Source organism: Microplitis mediator, chromosome 6, assembly GCF_029852145.1.
Source record: "Microplitis mediator isolate UGA2020A chromosome 6, iyMicMedi2.1, whole genome shotgun sequence".
NCBI classification, from domain to species: domain Eukaryota; kingdom Metazoa; phylum Arthropoda; class Insecta; order Hymenoptera; family Braconidae; genus Microplitis; species Microplitis mediator.
Genome location: NC_079974.1, coordinates 17,412,092 through 17,435,256, shown reverse-complemented (window position 1 = coordinate 17,435,256; position 23,165 = coordinate 17,412,092). Strand labels below are relative to the sequence as shown.

Sequence of the window (23,165 nt, the reverse complement as noted above, 5' to 3'; positions counted from 1 at the left end):
TATCGTTGAAACTTCTAATGAATCATGCAATAATGCAAGGAATATACTTCAAGTAATGTGGAAGAACAATTTACTTTCATCAGTATTCATATGTCAGTATTCTGATAATTCTGTAGCATTGTATACTTATAATCCTTTCGTAAATTACGCACCGTATTCATGGCAGAAAGTTAAAAATCCCGTTAATGAGCAAGACAGCCAATGGACCCTGTATAAGCAACGAGACTTTCAAGGTTTTTATACATAAACATGTAGTGTAACCAAAATAAAAATAAAGAATATCAACCATTAACAAATTTCGAATTTTTCTACTTAGATGGTTCTGACTGCGACAACTTATTTTTTGATAAAACCAAATATTTAAATGGATATAATGTCACCGCGAAAGCACTATCACGTCCAGGAGTATCATCGGAGTCTGGAAAAGTTTATAATATCAGTTCTTTGAGTGATAAGTTGCACTATTATAATTCAAAAATTTTTCGTCAAGTATTTCATTCTTTAAATGTCACACTTATAATATCTTACGTTAATCTATCTGATTTGGTTACAACAGGAGATAGAACGGGTGAAATATCGTTGAAACATTTGACAAACAGTAATGATATTTTCCTAAATACCATTGTCTTTACAAATGCTGATTCTGACATGAACTTTCTTTATCCGAGACATACTGAAAATTTTTTGATTATTACGCGTCCTCAAAAAGTAATTTCTTTTTTTGAAGATACTGGTTCTATCTGCAGCACCAGCATAATCGTTCTTACTGGTCTATTATTAACAATTTCTCTTATAATATTAATGAGTTGCAAGAGGCTAGATTTTGTATCCGGATTACTTGAAATTTTGCGATTGTTATTAAGCATAAGTATGGAGTCTAGCTTTTGTAGATGTTCATTGAGAATTTATTTCACCTTCATACTTATTTTTGTTATAATTATGAATAATCAATATCAAGGTCGCATGTCAGCCTATTCGACGAAAGTTCAAAAAGAAGCAGTTAACAGTATTGCTGATTTACAAAATTTAAAATATTCCATTTATATGGCAACTTATGTTAAAAATCTTTTGGGTATTGATGATTGGACAAACGAACAAAAAAAATATGTCCATTATTCAAATGATGATTGCTACAAATTCGTTATTGATGATGACGAATTTCGAACAGCTTGTATTGGTATTATAGAACGTAATTTACCCGGTGCTATTAAACATAATTTACACGTGGCACTAGACAACAATCAAAAATTTGCGAGTTTTTTGGTGCGCGAAGACTGGCCTCTTAAGAATAAAGCTGATAAAATATTATCGAAATTGACTCGCGCCGGTATTTTGAATTATTGGAGAAAGAAAGAAATACAACAGCCAATACAAAAGCTTAACGTTATGGAAATTGAAATATGGAGTAATTATCGACAGATTACACTGCCCGATTTATATTATGTATTTTTATTATGGGCAGTTTGTTTATCGACGAGTATAGTTGCTTTTATTGTTGAAATTTCTTTCCACCGGTTAACCCGACTATAGAAAGTACTGTGGGATCGCCCAGAGTATACATGTGGACCTCATTGGGTTCCAATAAGGCATGCCCAATAGGAAAAATCCATATGAGGACCCAATAACAACCCAATTGGGAAATCCAAATCGAAAAGAAATTAAATCATTGTAAGTTTTATCCTATTGGGTTCTGTGTGGGACCTAAGTGGGAAAACCCATAAGGACCCAATAGGTCTCACATAAAAATTTCTAGTCAGGAAGTTAATATGTGTGGTAAAAATGCCGTTGGTTCTATAGCAAAAATAAGTAATAAAAGTTCAGTGATAAATCAATGAAAATGTTATAACTTAATAATCGATTATCACTTTAATTTGTTGTGCGCGCATAACATACCCGTGGGTATGTATTTTCGTAATTAGATATTTAATTGTTTAAATCGAAACAAAATCATTTGCCACCGAAAGTATTTTATACTCAAATGATCCCTTCCCAATTTTAACTTAAATTTAGAATTTACTGTCTTGTTTTCTGTTACAATTAATTCGTGATTGTGAGCTATATGTGTATTGATGTATTTTCCCACAATGATAGATGGTTCTAAGAAAAACAAGAGTCACGCTTCAATGAATAAATTATTAAAAAATTACATAGGTCAGAGTGATTTTATACTTAGTCATTCATATGCATAATCTAATGCGTGTTAGCTCAATCTGAAACGAATCATGCTTATCAACAAACACTCGTTAGTCATCTACACTTAGCTAGAAAAACTTCAAACATTGTGTCAAAAACAAAAAAAATATATATACTTGAAAGTGACGATGAGGTTTTTAAAAAAATCAAGTACTTTTTGTTTTATATTTATAATACTTAGGATTTATGTAGGATCATCAAAAACATCGATTTTTTGATTAATTAAAAAATGGTAAAGATTTTTGTCAAAGTTGCGTGTGATACATTCGCACATTAAAGTTTTGAATAAATTATACACATGAACTAATGCGTCTAATGAAGCAAAAAATTTTTTGTACATTTTCTATACTATTACTGTTAAGAACGTTACTTTTGCTGTATATTTTCTATTAATGCTTTCATTATGATCATGTGTGAGTGCAAATTGTCCAAAGCCATTCACTTAAGATGAGTTATCAGTAATTGTTGTCCAAGCGTTCTTAAACAATACCTCTGATTCAAAAAACGGTAATAGAAGTCCTACATATATGTGTATAACGTGTTAAATCGTCCATTACAAAATGATTTGCGTGTAACACTTTCGCTTATCAGAACCATAAATCAATTAGAACGAAAGTTTTTTTTATGTGATCTACATTTTCACTCTCAAAAATATCTAATTGCTTTATTAGATAGCGAAATCAAAGCTTAAATCGTAGGATCTTTTTCCTCATTACTCAATATTAAAATTCAAGGATAGAATAACTTGTTTCTCAGTACAAATAATATTTAATTCAGATCTAATAATGATATGTGATAATAAGGAGATATATTATACGATCAATGAATAAATAATGTATATAGATAATTGAATAATTGCACATTATCACGATTACCGTGTACATAATGATTAGCAAAAGGGAATGCATGTCGGCTCAACCTCGAAACAAAGCATAGTTGTCAAGAAACATAAGTCAGTCATTGATTGCGTTTCATTAGAAACTTTTGGACAGTGTACATTGGAAAAAAAAAAAATGATTATACAAATGAATAACATAATAAGAGTTTCAAAAAAATTAACAACTTTTTGTTTTTTATTGATAATACCTTGGGCTTATGCAGAATCATCACAAAACAGAAGTTTACTGATTCATCAAAAAATGGTAATTTTTTTAATCAAAATATATAAGTACATCATTCGATTATTCTTCGTTTATATTGTAGGAATTGACACTTAGTGATGCATGCTTTTTTGATAAGTTGGCTCCTGTTATTATTACTGATGAACTCAAAGAAATAACTTATGAAACATTATTAATTAATGAGACTACGTCCATGATATTTATCGATAAAAATTTCAAAGCAAGCGATTACCAAAAGTTATCTTTTTCTAAATGGCCTACATATGTTCTGTCATCAAATCAACTCCAAACGATTCTTCGAGAAATGAAATCTTCGTCATGGTGGAATATTGATTCGAGATTTCTTATCGTTGAAACTTCTAATGAATCATGCAGTAATGCATGGAATACACTTCAAGTAATGTGGAAGAACAATTTACTTTCATCAGTACTCATATGCCAGTATTCTGATAATTCTGTAGCATTGTATACTTATAATCCTTATGTAAACTACGCACCGCATTCATGACAGAAAGTGAAGAATCCTGTCAATGAGCAAGACAGCCAATGGACCCTGTATAAGCGACTCGACTTTCAAGGTATTTATATATTAACATGTTGTAGGGGAAGGTGGCCTATAGCGGGTATGTTAACGTTAAGAGCCGAAAAAATTTAGTATTTGTATGATGGTAATAATGATTTATTTTTTTTTTGATAGAGGATTTATCGAACTTTAAAATCAATAAACAATATTGTATAAATTTGTATTAATTTATGATTTATTATTAAAATTAAAAAACACTCCCAAAAACCACTTTGCCCTAGGGGGGGGGGGGGGGGGGGCTAAAGCGGGTAATCCGTTCGGGCAAAGCGGGTTGGCACTACAATTAAGGGAAATATGCTTATTTTAGATATTTAAATAATAATTTTAGTTTAATTTAATCAGTCTTTAACAACTTAAACGATTAACTTATTAAATATAGCAATACTTCAATATAAATGACTATTTAATCGGTAACTTGTAATTGAATTTTTTTGTTAATTATATAAGTAATAATAATATTCGACTAATTATTCAGTCTTTCGCAGATTTTGGTGTATTACTGTACGGTACGCACTGGGTACCGGTAAAAAATAATTTTTGACTATTTTAATTAGTTTCTAGCAGTTTTTGTCCTACCCGCTTTGCCCTAACCGCTTTGACCGAGAACACGTTTTTTATCCAAGTGATGCTAAACTCAAATAATTCAAAGCAAAACGCTAATATTATTTTCTCAATTTTACCTTAAATAGGCTCAAATTAATAGGAAATTATCAACGATATAATAAGTGTATTCGTTTTTGAATAATCAGAAAATATATAGGGGAAGGGGGGGGGGGGCAAAATGGGCCCCTTAAAGAAAAAATTTTCAAATCCTCAGTTTTTTTTACTTGTATTACTTTTTTTCACTCCCTCTCCAAGTATTTGACGTTAATTTGTTCTGTACATTAAAAATAAAAAATTAAAAAATATGGGACAAAATGGGCCCCCCTCAAAAAATTTTTATAATGCGAGTTTTTCAGCTTGTTTCACTTTTTTTTCCTTCTGCTGAGTTTTTGGTGTTAATTTGCTGTGTCTATGAAAATTAAAAAATCCTGAAAAGTTGGGAAAACGGGCCCCCAACAAAACTCAATGTATGTTTGTCGCTTGTTTTGTGTTTTGAAACTTTTTGCAGGTTTTCAAAGTCTAGACAGCCCATTTTACCCCCCCCCCCCCAACACTTTTCATGTTAAAAATTTTGAGGGGACCATTTTTCCTCAGTGGTCCATTTTGCCTCAATGTCCCATTTTTCCCCTTCCCCGCCCAAAACACTTTTCATGTTAAAAACTTTGGGGCCCATTTTGCCCCCTAATATTTCGAGGCATCCAAAATTTTAGGGGGCCCGTTTTGCCCCCAGGGGCCCATTTCCCCCCCCCCTTCCCCTACCTTTAATTATTTTAAGAAATTATTAATTTTTTTTTAATTGTGTGTAATTACGCCATACCGCTTCATTAATGCTCGTTTGGGACTGAGCGAAACTTGGAAGTACTCGGATAACCTCGACATATGCATACCTTGTCCCTTGCGTTTCATGCGTCGGCGCACAAGCGCCTATCCGCTTTGGGCCACCTTCCCCTATAGTAAAAATAAAGAATATTAATCATTAAAAAATTTCGAATTTTTCTACTTAGATGGATCTGACTGCGACAACTTATTTTTCGATAAAACCAAACATTTAAATGGATATAATGTCACCGCGAAAGCAGTACCACGTCCAGGAGTATCATCGGAGTCTGGAAAAGTTTTTAATATCAGTTCTTTAAGTGATAAGTTGTACTATTATAATTCAAAAATTTTTCGTCAATTACTTCATTCCTTAAACGTCACACTTATAATATCTTACGTTGATGTATCTGATTTGGTTAGAACAGGAGATAGCACGAGTGAAATATCGTTGACACATTTGACAATCAGTAATGATTTGTTCCTAAATATCATGGTCTTTACATATGCTGATCCTGACATGAACTTTCTTTATCCGAGACATACTGAAAATTTTTTGATAATTACGCGTCCTCAAAAAGTAATTTTTTTTTTTGAAGATACTGGTTCTATCTGCAGTACTGAAGTAATCGTTCTTACTGGTCTATTATTAACAATTTCTTTTATAATATTAATGATTTGCAAGAGGCTAGATTTTGGATCCGGATTACTTGAAATTTTGCGATTGTTATTAAGCATAAGTATGGAGTCTAGCTTTTGTAGATGTTCATTGAGAATTTATTTCACCTTTATAATTATTTTTGTTATGATTATAAATAATGAATATCAAGGTCGCATGTCAGCCTATTCGACGAAAGTTCAAAAAGAAGCAGTTAACAGTATCGCTGATTTACAAAATTTAAAATATACCATTTATATGGGAAGTTATCTTATAAATCTTTTGGGTATTGATGATTGGACAGACGAACAAAAAAAATATGTCCATTATTCAAATGGTAGTTGCTACAAATTCGTTGTTGATGATGACAAATTTCGAACAGCTTGTATTGGTATTTCAGAACGTAATTTACCCGGTGCTATGAAACATAATTTACACGTGGTACTAGACAACAATCAAAAATTTGCGAGTTTTTTCGTGCGAAAAGACTGGCCCTTCAAAAATAAAGCTGATAAAATATTATCGAAATTGACTCGCGCCGGTATTTTGAATTATTGGAGAAATAAACAAATACAAGAGCCAATACAAAAGCTTAACCTCATGGAAATTGAAATATGGAGTAATTATCGACAGATTACACTGCCCGATTTATATTATGTATTTTTATTTTGGGCAGTTTGTTTATCGACGAGTATAGTTGCTTTTATTGTTGAAATTTCTTTCCACCGGTTCACCCGATTATCGAAAGAACTGTGGGATCGCCCAGGGTATACATTTGGACCTCATCGGGTTCCAATTAGACATGTCTAATAGGAAAAATCCATATGAGGACCCAATAACAACCCAATTGGGAAATCCAAATCGAAAAGAAATTAAATCATTGTAAGTTTTATCCTATTGGGTTCTGTGTGGGACCTAAGTGGGAAAACCCATAAGGACCCAATAGATCTCACATAAAAATTTCTAGTCGGGAAGTTAATATGTGTGGTAAAAATGACGTTGGTTCTATAGCAAAAATAAGTAATAAAAGCTCAGTGATAAATCAATTAAAATATGTTATAACTTAATAATCGATTATCACTTTAATTTGTTGTGCGCGCTCAACATACCCGTGGGTATGTATTTTCGTAATTAGGAATTTAATTGTTCAAATCGAAGCAAAATCATTTGCCACCGAAAGTATTTTATACTCAAATGATCCCTTCCCAATTTTAACTTAAATTTAGAATTTACTGTCTTGTTTTCTGTTACAATTAATTCGTGATTGTGAGCTATGTGTATTGATGTATTTTCCCACAATGATAGATGGTTCTAAGAAAAACAAGAGTCACGCTTCAATGAATAAATTATTAAAAAATTACATAGGTCAGAGTAATTATATAATTAATCATTCATATGCATAATCTAATGCGTGTTAGCTCAATCTGAAACGAATCATGCTTATCAACAAACACTCGTTAGTCATCTACACTTAGCTAGAAAAACTTCAAACATTGTGTCAAAAACAAAAAAAATATATATACTTGAAAGTGACGATGAGGTTTTTAAAAAAATCAAGTACTTTTTGTTTTATATTTATAGTACCTTGGATTTATGTAAAATCATCAGAAAACATTAATTTTTGATTAATGAAAAAATAGGTAAAGATTTTTGTCAAAGTTGCGTGTGATACATTCGCACATTAAAGTTTTGAATAAATTATACACATGAACTAATGCGTCTAATGAAGCAAAAAATTTTTTGTACATTTTCTATACTATTACTGTTAAGAACGTTACTTTTGCTGTATATTTTCTATTAATGCTTTCATTATGATCATGTGTGAGTGCAAATTGTCCAAAGCCATTCACTTAAGATGAGTTATCAGTAATTGTTGTCCAAGCGTTCTTAAACAATACCTCTGATTCAAAAAACGGTAATAGAACTCCTACATATATGTGTATAACGTGTTAAATCGTCCATTACAAAATGATTTGCGTGTAACACTTTCGCTTATCAGAACCATAAATCAATTAGAACGAAAGTTTTTTTTATGTGATCTACATTTTCACTCTCAAAAATATCTAATTGCTTTATTAGATAGCAAAATCAAAGCTTAAATCGTCCAAGCTTTTTCCTCATTACTTAATATTAAAATTCAAAGATAGAATAACTTGTTTCTTAGTACAAATAATATTTGATTCAGATCTAACAATGATATGTGATAATAAGGAGATATATTATACGATCAATGAATAAATAATGTATATAGATAATTGAATAATTGCACATTATCACGATTACCGTGTACATAATGATTAGCAAAAGGGAATGCATGTCGGCTCAACCTCGAAACAAAGCTAAGTTGTCAAGAAACATTAGTCAGTCATTGATTGCGTTTCATTAAAAACTTTCGGACAGTGTACATTGGAAAAAAAAAAATGATTATACAAATGAATAACATAATAAGAGTTTCAAAAAAATTAACAACTTTTTGTTTTTTATTGATAATATCTTGGGCTTATGCAGAATCATCACAAAACAGAAGTTTACTGATTCATCAAAAAATGGTAATTTTTATAATAAAAATATATACGTAAATCATTCGATTATTCTTCGTTTATATTGTAGGAATTGACACTTAGTGATGCATGCTTTTTTGATAACTTGGCTCCTGTTATTGTTTTTGATGAACTCAAAGAAATAATTTATGAAACTTTATTAATTAACGAGACTATGTCCATGGTTTTCATCGATAAAAATTTCAAAGCAAGCGATTACCAAAAGTTATCTTTTTCTAAATGGCCTACATATGTTCTGTCATCAAATCAACTCCAAACGATTCTTCGAGAAATGAAATCTTCGTCATGGTGGAATATTGATTCGAGATTTCTTATCGTTGAAACTTCTAATGAATCATGCAATAATGCATGGAATACACTTCAATTAATGTGGAAGAACAATTTACTTTCATCAGTATTCATATGTCAGTATTCTGATAATTCAGTAGCATTATATACTTATAATCCTTATGTAAATTACGCACCGTATTCATGGCAAAAAGTGAAAAATCCCGTCAATGAGCAAGACAGCCAATGGACCCTGTATAAGCGACTCAACTCTCAAGGTTTTTATACATTACACTGAAAAAAATAATCGCTATCTGCTAGCGATTTTTTTCTTTAGCAGCTAGCGATTTTTAATCGTTAGCTGCAAGCGATTATTTCGCTAGCGGCTAGCGATTTTTTCTTTAGCAGGTAGCGATTAAAAATACTGTTTTTATCATTGAAATAAATTTATAAATATATATTTATATATTCATATATATATACATATATATATATATATATATATATATATATATATATATATATATCTATACTAATATATAAATCTATAGGCTCTGTCTGTACATTGTGTTTTTATTTCGAATTATGGGTCAAATATCATTTTTATGACCTACTCATACATAATCTACCATTTTTAGAATTTTTGTCTGTCTGTCTCTCTGTCTGTTTGTACCTTTATAACTAATCAACCACTTATCTGATTGAGATGAAATTTTTTATACATATACAAGATGCTGTCACTTAGAATATAGGCTACTTTTTAAATCAATTATAAATCAGAATTCGGGTATATAAATTATTTTTCTAAAAGTACAATAAAAAAACAGTTATATTACAGCCATCAATTGTTTTCATTTCATTAGCGTCAATTGTTTTTATTCCATTGGCGTCAATTGTTTCTATATAACGCATATCAATTGTTTTTTATATTTTTTTTCATAGATTAGATTTTGTTTCATTTATCAATTGTTTCTGTCAATTAAATTGATAGGTTATCTCAATGCCTTATTGAAGAACTAACTAACCTTATTAAACAGTCAGAATAAGAGTGTCTCATCTGACTTATTTGTAACTAAGTAAGAATGTAAATCTATTTAATTTATTACTTGAATTTTTTTTTTTTTTTTGTATGATATATAGGATTAAAAAGACAAAATAACATATTTTACACAATATGTAAAATAAATGAAGATCATAACCTATAAATAATCATTTATATTATTTATCAACCGTTTTTGTGCATTAACTTATAAAAATAATTTGGTTTGAAAGATAAGTACTTGATTTTGCTTAGTTATTTAGAATAATTTTTTTATTTTTGTATGCTAAGTTAACCAAGATTGATCAATTCAATATAACTTATAGTGATTAATAATTTTATATTTTATATCTATATCTATACTAATATATAAATCTATAGGCTCTGTCTGTACATTGTGTTTTTATTTCGAATTATGCGTCAAATATCATTTTTATGACCTACTAATACTGTATTTACCCTTTTTGGAATTTTTGTCTGTCTGTCTCTCTGTCTGTTTGTACCTTTATAACTGATCAACCACTCATCTGATTGAGATGAAATTTTTTATGCATATACAAGATGCTGTCACTTAGAATATAGGCTACTTTTTAAATTAATTATAAATCAGAATTTGGGTATATAAATTATTTTTCTAAAAGTACAATAAAAAAACAGTTAAATTACAGCCATCAATTGTTTTTATTCCATCAGCGTCAATTGTTTCTATATAACGCATATCAATTGTTTTTTATATTTTTTTTTCATACACACAAAAAAAAAAATTCTCGACTGAAGGTAAATATTCTTGATTCAAGAAAATTTTTTTGGAGACCTAAATTTTCTCAGATAAAGTAGAAATCTTCTCCAACCAAGACGAATTCTCTTGGCTCAAGAAAATCTTGACTTGGTTCCCGAAAACGTTTGTCTTCAAAAATATTTTCTTGACTCAAGATATCTGTTTTTTCTGTGTAGATTAGATTTTGTTTCATTTATCGATTGTTTCTGTCAATTAAATTGATAGGTTATCCCAATGCCTTATTGAAGAACTAAATAACTTTATTAAACCGTCAAAATAAGAGTGTCTCATCTGACTTATTTGTAACTAAGTAAGAATGTAAATCTATTTAATTTATTACTTGAATTTTTTTAATTTGTTGTATGATATATGGGATTAAAAAGACAAAATAACATATCTTACACAATATGTAAAATAAATGAAGATCATAACCTATAAATAATCATTTATATTATTTATCACCCGTTTTTGTGCACCTTTACTAATATATAAATCTATAGGCTCTGTCTGTACATGGTGTTTTTATTTGGAATTATGTGTCAAATATCATTTTTATGACCTACTCATACATTATCTACCCATTTTGGAATTTTCGTCTGTCTGTCTCTCTGTCGGTTTGTACCTTTATTACTAATTAACCACTTATCTGATTGAGATGAAATTTTTTATACATATACAAGATGCTGTCATTTAAAATATAGGCTACTTTTTGAATCAATTGTTACTCAGGATTCGGGTATTTAAATTATTTTTCTAAAAGTATAAGAAAAAAACAGTTAAATTACAGCCATCAATTGTTTTTATTCCATTAGCGTTAATTGTTTTTTATATTTTTTTTATCGATTAGATTTTGTTTCATTTATCAATTGTTTCTGTCAACTGAATCGTATATCACAGTTTATTAAACAGTCAAAATAAAAGAGTCTAATCTGACTTATTTGTAACTAAGTAAGAATGTAAATCTATTCAATATAGTATCTCTGGAACTATAAGGCTTACGGATTTAAAATTCAGCGTGAACGTTTGTGATCCCGGGAAAAAATGATTTTGCCTAATTATATATAATTATATATAAGACCTTATATATAATTAGATCTAAAAATTGGCCAGGTCTAATTATATATAATTTATATATAATTATATATAGGTTATATATGATTATATATAATACGTTATATATAATTAGATCTGAAAATTGGCCAGGTCTAATTATATATAATCATATATAAGTTATATATACTCATATATAATTAGATATGATTATGTATAATACATATATATATCATATTTTATATATAATTAGATCCGAAAATTAGGCGGGTTTAATCATATATATGATTATGTGTAATTTATATACAATTACGTATGTTCATGTACGATTAATATTGAAGAATTCAGAGGGAAGTTTATTTTTTAATTATACGTTTGCAATTATTCATAACAAATTATATTTCCCTCAAAATATAAATATAGAGTATAATTAACGACTGTGCTACTACATATATTTATTTTTGTTATATAACATTTTATTATGTATTTATAGATAGATAATATAATCATGTCATTAGACTATTAGTACTTACAAACGTAAATTACTAGAGTCATTTTTACTAATATATTAAAGAAATTAAATATATTCTATAAATAAAATATTAACTTATATATATATATATATATATAAATAATTAATTTATATTTGATTATATATAGATCTAAAGATCTAAAATATAATAAAAATTACTATATATGGGTCTATATAGGTCAGGTCTAATCAGATCTAATCATATATAGACCTATGTATAACTATATATAGGTATATACTATTATATATACTATTATATATATTCCATATACAATCATATATAATTAGGCAAAATAATTTTGTCCCGGGATATAATTAGATCTAATGATATATAAGGCTATATATACTTATATATAGGTCTATATATAACCATATATATTTTATATATAATCATATATAATTAGGCAAAATCATTTTTTTCCCGGTATAATTAGGTCTAATTATATATAAGGCTATATATACTTATATATAGGTCTATATATAACCATACATATTCTATATATAATCATATATAATTAGGCGAAATCATTTTTTTCCCGGTATAATTAGGTCTAATTATATATAAGACTATATATACTTATATATAGGTCTATATATAACCATATATAATCATATATAATTATATATAATTAGGCAAAATCATTTTTTCCCGGGATGTCATGTAGGTATTCTTCATAAGGGCTTTAATAAAATTTACTCCTAACAGGGTTTGCGTGGGCTTCAAGCGTTAATATGCTTCCGTTTTTCAAATACAAACGTTACAGTGTTGAAATTCGGCATGAACGTTTATTATGTCATTTAGGGATCCCTCATGAAACGACTTTAATAAAATCAAAACTCCTAAGAGGGTTCGTGGGGCGTTAAAAGTTAATATGCTTCCGTTCATTGAATATATATGGTACAGAGCTTAAATTCGGCATGAACGTTAACTTTGTCATGTACACAGAAAAAAAAATTCTCGACTGAAGATAAATATTCTTGATTCAAGAAAATTTTTTTGGAAACCTAAATTTTCTCAGATAAAGTAGAAATCTTCTCCGACCAAGGCAAATTTTTTTTTAACCAAGACAAATTCTCTTGGCTCAAGAAAATCTTGATTTGATTCCCGAAAACATTTGGCTTCCAAAATATTTTCTTAATTTAAGATAACTTTAGTTTCTGTGTAAGTATCTCTCATAAATCGGATTTAATAGATTCAACTCCTAAAGGAGTTTGGGGGAGTGTCAAACGTTAGTGTATTCCCGTTTTTTAAATATATGTGTTACAGAGTTTAAATTAAGTATGACGATTAATTGTATCGTCTACTTATGTACTATACTGAAAAAAAAAAATGTTCCCAAGTATAAATACTTCATTTAAAAAAATATTTACTCGGCACTATACAAACAAATAATATTCTTAATCATAGAAAATATGTACTTCAACCGAGTAATATTTTCTTGATTCAAGAATTTCTATACTTATTTTAAGAAAATATACTTGATCGGAGTACATTTTTACTGAGATTAAACAAATATTCACTCGGTATGATACAAGCATTTATATACTTGAAAAAAGTTTTTTTTCTCAGTGTAAAATGGGTTTCAAAGGTACGATATTAATTTTTTATACACCCTTTAACTGAATTACTTCAATGAATCTATGTTAAAGAAAAAACAAAAAATAATTACATTTCAATCAAAATATTATAAACTCCGTCTTTTATCCGAGATCTGATAAAGGAGACGCGTATGTTTTCAACTCAAAAAAAAAAAAAAGCAAATAACATTTTCGTCTCATCGTTATGATTGTGGTGTAATTATTTCTAATTGCATTTTGTCATTAGTTCTTTATAGCTTACTACAATAATATCAATACAATTGCCGAGGAAGTCATCGGTCAAAGCCATAGTTATAGAAATATTCTTAATCATGAAATAAAAAAATCATCACTTAACTGTAATTTACGCCCAGCGAAGCGGGCAGGTAACGGCTAGTATATATATATATATATAAATATAAATATATAAAAATATATATAAATATATATATATATATATATATATATATATATATATATATATATATATATATACTAATATATATTTATATATATGTATAAATATATATATATATATACTAATATATATTTATATATATGTATAAATATATATGAATATGTATATTTATAAATATATTTCAATGATAAAAACAGTATTTTTAATCGCTCCCTGCCAAAGAAAAAATCGCTTCCAGCAAGCGATTTTTAATCGCTACCTGCTAAAGAAAAAATCGCTAGCAGCTAGCGAAATAATCGCTTGCAGCTAACGATTAAAAATCGCTAGCTGCTAAAGAAAAAAATCGCTAGCAGCTAGCGATTATTTTTTTCAGTGTAACATGTTGTGTAATAAAAATAAAAATAAAGAATATCAATCATTAACAAATTTCGAATTTTCCTATATAGATGGACCTGACTGCGACAACTTATTTTTTGATAAAACCAAATATCTAAATGGACATAATGTCATCGGAGATGGACTAGTACGCTCAGGAGTATCATCGGAATCTGGAAAAGCTTATAATATCAGTTCGCTAAGTGATAAGTTGCTCTATTATAACTCAAAAGTTTTTCTTGAAATATTTCGTTCTTTGAATGTCACGCCTACAATTTATTATACGAGTTTAATTGATTTGGTTAAAACGGGAAATCGAACCAGTGACATATTGTACAAAAACTTGGTAGATAATACTCATGATATTTTTCTGACTATAGTTGTTTTTACAAACGCTAATTCTAACTTAAACTTTCTTTATCCAAGACATGTTGAAAATTTGTTGATAGTTACGCGTCCGCAAAGAGTATTATCTTTTTTTGAAGAAGCTGGTTCTATTTGCAGTACTGAAGTAATCGTTCTTACTGTTTTGATATTTTTAATTACTCTCATAGTACTAATGATTTGCAAGAGGCTAGATTTTGTATCCGGATTACTTGAAATCTTGCGATTATTATTAAGCATAAGTATGGAGTCTCAATTTTATAGATATTCATTGAAAATTTATTTCACCTTCGTGCTTTTCTTTGTCATGGTTATAAATAATGAGTATCAAGGGCGTATGTCAGCCTATTCAACAAAAATCCAACACGATGTAGTTAACAGTATTACTGATTTACAAAATTTAAAATATTCCATTTATATGGCAACTTATCTTAGAGAAATTGTAGGTGTTGATGATTGGACAGACGAACAGAAAAAATATGTTCATTATTCAAATGATGATTGTTACAAATTCGTTATTGATGATGACGAATTTCGAACTGCTTGTGTGGGTTATGTCGGACGTAATTTAGCCGCTGCTATAAAACATGATTTACATGTTGTTCTAGACAATAATCAAAAATTTGCAAGCTGTCGAGTACGCAGAGACTGGCCGCTTAAAACTAAAATTGACAAAATATTAACAAAATTAACAGATTCTGGTCTTTTGAAGTATTGGAAAGATATACAAATAACAAATCCAATACAAAGGCACAAGATTAAAGAAATTGAAATGTGGGATAGTTATCGCGAGATTGTCCCATCAGATTTGTATTACATATTTCTGCTTTGGGCGGTTTGTCTATTGACGAGTGCGATTATTTTTATCTTTGAAATTTTTTCCGATCGATTAAGTTCATATACGTCGTAAGAATGACTTTAATTATAGAGCAACATAGAATATTAAAAGTTTATCGATAAATCAAGTGAAAAATTAGAACTTAATAGCCAATTATCACTTCGATAATTAAATATTTTAATAAACCAATCCAAAGTAATTATTCATCTGAATTGTTTTCATATTCATGTTATTCACTGTAAGTCGATAGACATTCGACTGTCGATGTGTGATCATATTTACATTTTCTATAATTTTTTATGAAAAATTCAACTGAATAAATTCAAAAGATGTTAAATTAAATTTAAAGTTAACTGTTTTGTTTTCTATTACAAATAATATGTGATTGCGAGCTATATAAAATGATGATAAGTATTTTTCCACAATGAGATTGGATTATGAGAAAAATTATGAAAAAAGACATCTCTAGAATGAGTTGTTTTGAAATGTTCTTCACATTCTGATTCAGCCAGACTGAGATGTGTTGCTGATGTGGTTGGTACTTTTTTTTGTTCCCAAAATTCCGTGAGAGTTTCTTGCAATTCATCGTTACCCGTTAAATGAACAGACTGTAGAGGTTTCGTATGAGAGTCTGAAAATACTGGATCCAGTGCTGCCCATCCAAATACAATATGCATAGCCATGGGTTCGGATGGACCACTCATAACTAGACCAAATGACTTGAGGATTCGTCTGAGATTGTCTGCACCAATGAGGATGTCAATTGGACCTGGTGGTAAGAGTTCTGGATCTGCCAACTCTAACTTGTTGATATGATGACAGTCTCGATTAGTTACCACTACCGATGGAATTTGGATGGTAATCCGAGGTAATATATTAGCCTCCAATCGCACTTGAGACGCTGAGTGAATTGATTGCAAATCAAGCGTCGCTAAACCTCAAGTTTTTCCCGGTCAGGTACTACCAACCCCAAGTAATGGAATTGCTGATCACTTCCTGCGAAGTCCAAATTGGTTGACGAGTTTAGATGAGACCAGTGCCAACTCTGAGCCTGGGTCTAAGAGATTACGTGCTTGATGTTGGGTGTTTTCTAGAGATCGTATTACTACCTTACACGTAGCAAATAGCACAGCTGCTCGTGAGTGAGCAGATGACACTGAACAAGGTCCGTTCTTAAATTGGTTGAGAAGCCTTGTCTTAAACTGATCGAGAAGTCCGGTCTTTGATTGTTTGAGAAGTCGTTTGGTGATAAGTTCTCGAGAAAGTGGTTGTTAAAAATCAGAAATGAAAATCATACTGTTTTTTTTACCGTTATTAATCTTCTCGTACACTGTAAAAAGAGCGGTGTTAAAAATGAACTCATTTTAACTCCGCCCGGTGTTAAAATAAAATTACACCGGTGTAGGAGGAGTAATTCACCGGTGTTAAATCAGGGTGACCGGTGTGAAAACGGAGTAATATCGGTGTAAAAGCGGGGTTACCGATGTAAAAGCTGGGTAAATTGCGTCTGAGTTTATAAAGAATATTATTTATTAACAAGTATAGTGATCGAGTAAGTACAAATATTCATAAAGTAAAATATTTTAACACCGGTAAAGAATATCTACACCGGTGGCGGCGTTATTTTAACACCGGAGAATTTTTTTTAACACCGGTACAGAATATTTACACCGGCGGCGGTGTTATTTTCACACCGCTTTCGATGTTGAAATTTAACACCGCCAATTTTAACACCTACACCGCTTGGACTTACCCCGGTGATTTTTTACAGTGTAGAATCAACTCCGTTTTATTGATAATAATAAACCCGGTCCCGTTTTGGCCGATCTTCCCCAACAAAAAATGTAAAATAATCCACGACACAATATTTGCGTGTGACACATTCACACATTAAAGCTTTGAATAAATTATACTCATAAACTATAATGCACCTAATAAAGCAAACCTTTTTCCTACATTTTCTATACTATCACTGTTGAAAACGTTACTTTTTCTCTATTGGTTTGTGTTTATTTTTTCTATTGCAAATTGTTCAAAACCATTCGCTTAAGATGGGTTGTCAATAGTTTTTGTCCACGCTTTTCTCTTAAACGAAAACTCTGACAAAAAAAAAAAACGGTTATAAAAGTCCTACATAAATATGTATAACGTGTAAAATAATCCGTTAGAAATCATTCGCGTGTAACACTTTCGCTTATCAGAACCATTAATCAATTAGAACAATAGTTATTTTTTTATATTATAACTTTGAATAAATATATCTGAAATATATTTGAACAAATCATTTGCGAGTAACACTTTCGCTTATCAGAACCATAAATCAATTAGAACGATAGTTTTTTTTTATATGATCTACATTATCACTCTAAAAAATATCTAATTGCTTTATTAGATAGCAAAATCAAAGCTTAAATCGTCCAAGCTTTTTCCTCATTACTCAATATTAAAATTCAAAGATAGAATAACTTGTTTCTCAGTACAAATAATATTTGATTCAGATCTAATAATTATATGTGATTGTAAGGAGATATACATTACGATAAATGAATAAATAATTTAAATAGATAAATTAATATTGCACATGATCGCGGTAACCGTGTGCCTTATGTTTAGCGAAAGAGAATACATGTTGGTAAAACCTAGAAACAAAGTGTGGTTGTCGACGAAAATTAGTCAGTCATTAATTGCGATTCACTAGAAACTACTAGACAGTGTTTATTGAAGAAAAAAAAAAAAAATGAATATAAAAATAAATGTCAGAATAAGAGTTTTCAAAAAATCAATTACTTTCTGTTTCTTATTGATAAGACCTTGGACATTTGCAGAATCAACACAAAATATAAGTTTACTAATTCATCAGAAAATGGTAATTTTTTAAATAAAAATATAACTAAATCATTTAATAATTATTTGTACATCTCTATAGAAATTGACAATAAGTAGTACATGCATGTTTCATACGTTGGCTCCAGTTATTATTTCTGATGAACTCAAAGAAATAATTTATAAAACTTTATTAATTAATGAGACGATGTCCATGATTTTCATCGATAAAAATTTCAAAGCAAGCGATTACCAAAAGTTATCTTTTCCTAAATGGCCTACATATGTTCTGTCATCGAATCAACTCCAAACGATTCTTCGAGAAATGAAATCTTCGTCCTGGTGGAATATTGACTCGAGATTTCTTATCGTTGAAACTTCTAATGAATCATGCAATAATGCATGGAATATACTTCAAGTAATGTGGAAGAACAATTTACTTTCATCAGTATTCATATGTCAGTATTCTGATAATTCTGTAGCATTGTATACTTATAATCCTTACGTAAACTACGCACCATATCCATGGCAGAAAGTTAAAAATCCCGTCAATGACCTGGACAGCCAATGGACCCTGTATAAGCAACTTGACTTTCAAGGTTTTTATACATTAATATGTTGTGTAATCAAAATAAAAACAAAGAATATTAATCATTAACAATTTTCGAATTTTTCTACTTAGATGGATCTCACTGCGACAACTTATTTTTTGATAAAACCAAGTATTTAAATGGACACATTGTCATCGCAGATGCAATAGTACGCACAGGAGTATCATCGGAATCTGGAAAAGCTTATAATATCAGTTCGCTAAGTGATAAGTTGCTCTCTTTGAATGCAAAAGTTTTTTTTGAAATATTTCAGTCTTTGAATGTCACGCCAATAATTTATTATACTAATTTAGCTGATTTGGCTAAATGGGGAAATCAAGCCAGTGACATTTTTTATAAAAATTTGGAAGCCAAGACTCATGACATTTACCTAGGTATAGCTATTTTTACAAAAATTAATTATGCCTTACCCTTTCTTTATCCAAGGCATGTTGAAAATATGTTGATAGTTACGCATCCGCAAAAAGTTGTTTCTTTTTTTCACGGAGCTGGTTCTATTTGCAGTTCTGAAGTAATTGTTCTTACTGTTTTGATATTTTTGATTACACTCATAGTACTAATGATTTCTAAGAAGCTAGATTTTGTATCCGGATTACTTGAAATTCTGCGATTATTATTAAGCACAAGTATGGAGTCTCAATTTTATAGGTATTCATTGAAAATTTATTTCGCTTTCGTACTTTTCTTTGTCATGGTTATAAATAATGAGTATCAGGGGCGCATGTCAGCCTATTCAACAAAAATTCAACACGATGTAGTTAACAGTATGACTGATATAAAAAATTTGAAATACTCCATTTATATGGCAACCTATGTTAGAGAAATTGTAGGTGTTGATGATTGGACAGACGAACAGAAAAAATATGTTCATTATACAAATGATGATTGCTACAAATTCGTTGTTGATGATGACAAATTTCGAACTGCTTGTGTGGGTTATGCCCAACGTAATTTAGCCTCTGCTATGAAACATGATTTACATGTTGTTCTAGACAATAATCAAAAATTTGCAAGCTGTCGAGTACGTAGAGACTGGCCGCTTAAAACTAAAAGTGACAAAATATTATCAAAATTAACAGATTCTGGTCTTTTGAAGTATTGGGACGATGTACAAGTAACCAATCCAATACAAAGGCACAAGATTAAAGAAATTGAAATGTGGGATAGTTATCGAGAGATTGGCCCATCAGATTTGTATTACATATTTATGCTTTGGACGGTTTGTCTATTGACAAGTGTAATTACTTTTATTGTCGAAATTACTTTCCACCGATTGAATGGATGTATGACATAAAAATTACCTTAATTATGCAGTGAAAATAGATACTGGAAGTTGAACGATAACAAAATTTAAATGTGATAATAATAACATATAACGAATACCACTTTAGTTTGTTGTTAGCATGTGATATTAGTTAATCTCTGTTCATAACTGTTAATATCTGATTATATCCACATTTTAATGATAAAACATAATATAGCGAAATTAATTAATGGTGTTTGACTTAATGAATCATCAAATTCTATCATATTGAGCAGAAAATGTTATGGAAAGTTATTTGACTTGTCAATAAGCAATGAAAATTATCCATCCCATATGTATTTTCATAGATGGTTTGCTTTCATAGAAAGTGATTTATTACAAGAAATAAACTTTTACATTTTCTACATCAGCTAGAAAATGTTTCTTATATACTTGGATAAAGTTTTTCAATGTATAAAATTTACTATATTTGAAAACTAATCTGTATTTTGGTGGTTGAAGTTATAAATTCTAATAAATAGATGTTATGAATTATTTCATTTTATTTTTATAAAACTAATAAATATACGTCCAGGAAATATACTATTGACGTTATATTAGCTTTCTTTGCCGAATATACATCAATGATCAGTAAATGATATCTAGATGGTAAAGTACAAATGTTAAATAGATTTATGCATGATTTTCGTAAAAATAAGATTCATACTGTGTGCGTGTTTTTTTCCGTTATTAATTATCTAGTTTGATGAATTATTTTTTATTGACAATAACAAACTTGCTCCTGTTTTGCCCGAGCTTCCTCTACAAAAAATTTAGAATAATCCACGATACACTATTTGCGTATGACACATTCGCATATTATAGCTATGAATAAATTATGCAGCCCCGGGAAAAAAAATTTAGATCTGTTCTGATCTAATTAGGTCAAATCAGATCAACTCAGATCAAATTTGATTATAATTTGTACTGAACCCAGACCAGATCAGAGTAAATCTGATTTGATCTGTTCAGATCAAACTAGATCTGATCAGATATGACATTTTTGTTTGGGGAAAGATAGTCCAGATCTACCCTGATCAAATCTAATCAACTCAGATCAAGTTAGATCAACCTAGATCAACCTAGATCTAACCTAATCAGATCAAAATAGATCAACATTGATTGAACGATCAATTTATGAAGTAAATATAAATAGATCTAATTGGATCTGTACGGATCAAACCAGATCTGAGCTGATATAACTTGTTCTCGGGAAAACAAGTTCAGATCTGCTCTGATCAGATTAGATCTGTACAGATTATAAAGAAATATTGTTTCACATTGTATTATAATTATAAGATTAACTAGCTGAATTTTGACACATTCACCTAAATTTTGATAATTCTGAAAAGTCTATCGTAATTAAAATAAATACATTTTTTTGTTTATTCAGCTAATAATTATTTTATTATAGAAAATATAAACATGATAATAATCTACTATCGATATTATCTGATATTCATGTAAGTACTTCATATACATCGTTACATGACTTTCTTATGAATACTGAATACAAGGAATTACCCTGATCTGTTTAGATCCAAGCAGATCTATTCTGATCAGAGTAGATCTAATTTGATCTAAACAGATCTGGCCAAAATGCAGATCTGTTCAGATCTGAAACATCAGATCTAATTTGATCTGAATAGATCTAAATTTTTTTTTCCGGGCACAAACTAATGCATGTAATGAAGCAGAGCTTTTTTCTAAATTTTCTATACTATTACAGTTAAAAACGTTACTTTCGCAATTATGTTCGTGTTTATTTTTTCTATTATTGCTATCATCATAATTATGTGTGAGTGCAAATCGTCCAAAGCCATTCGCTTAAGATAGATTTTCAGTTGTTTCTGTCCAAATTTGTCTCTCAAACAAGAACTCTGAATGCAAAATAAAGCTCGGGCTTTATTCAGTCATCTATAATCTGGTAACCTACTTTTTTATTTTTTGAAAATTTTTATTTGTCGATGAGAAAAATATGGGCAAAGATTCTAAACTTTTGTTAAATAAAAAATCGTACTCTCTTAATTAAAGTTATTCGTTCTAGTTTTGTCTTTATCCTAATTAAATTTCATTTACTCGATTCCGCCCTGGGGGATAATTAAAAAACCTTTCAGGCTGAATCGATTCGCAAAAAAACGAACTCTCTACATTGTTTTCTCACATGTCCAATTTTCTGCTATGAGAAATATTGTGACTTCTCTCAGTATGACTGACCATCAGGAATGACATTTTAATCAGATTTATGTATGTCAATTTGAAATAACGATAGATTATATGCATCATTTTATATGTTCAAACATGTGCTATAAGTAATTTTATTACAAAACTTATTTCCAAATTTTTGAGATTTATTGCTCAATTGATTGTACACGGAAAGAAAATTATGGGAAGTTTTCCTATGCATTATGGGAATGGTTCCCATAATGGTATGGGAATAGTACCTATACTACTATAGGGATGGTTCCCATATATTATGGGAATGGTTCCTATACCATTATGGGAACCATTCCCATACTATTATGGGAATGGTTCCCATATTGGTATAGGAACTATTCCTATAATATTATGGGAACTATTCCCATAATGTTATGGGAACCATCCCTATAATATCATTAAATTTTTTTTTTTGCA

The 23,165-nt window shown here is 29.6% G+C and overlaps 2 protein-coding genes across 2 annotated transcripts; both read left to right on the top strand.

The window, feature by feature from the left end:
- The first annotated feature begins 602 nt into the window (after window positions 1-602).
- LOC130670072 (uncharacterized) lies at window positions 603-16,181 on the top strand. The gene is made up of 5 exons (XM_057473247.1): window positions 603-3,335; window positions 3,397-3,892; window positions 5,505-8,523; window positions 8,585-9,080; window positions 14,644-16,181. The coding sequence occupies exons 3-5, from the start codon at window positions 8,395-8,397 to the stop codon at window positions 15,864-15,866; spliced, it is 1,848 nt and encodes a 615-aa protein (XP_057329230.1). The 5' UTR covers window positions 603-3,335; window positions 3,397-3,892; window positions 5,505-8,394; the 3' UTR covers window positions 15,867-16,181.
- A 1,944-nt stretch (window positions 16,182-18,125) lies between these two features.
- LOC130669525 (uncharacterized) lies at window positions 18,126-21,198 on the top strand. The gene is made up of 3 exons (XM_057472477.1): window positions 18,126-18,660; window positions 18,721-19,216; window positions 19,300-21,198. Exons 1-3 carry the CDS (start codon window positions 18,532-18,534, stop codon window positions 20,520-20,522), a joined length of 1,848 nt encoding a protein of 615 aa, XP_057328460.1. The 5' UTR covers window positions 18,126-18,531; the 3' UTR covers window positions 20,523-21,198.
- The last annotated feature ends 1,967 nt before the right edge of the window (window positions 21,199-23,165 follow it).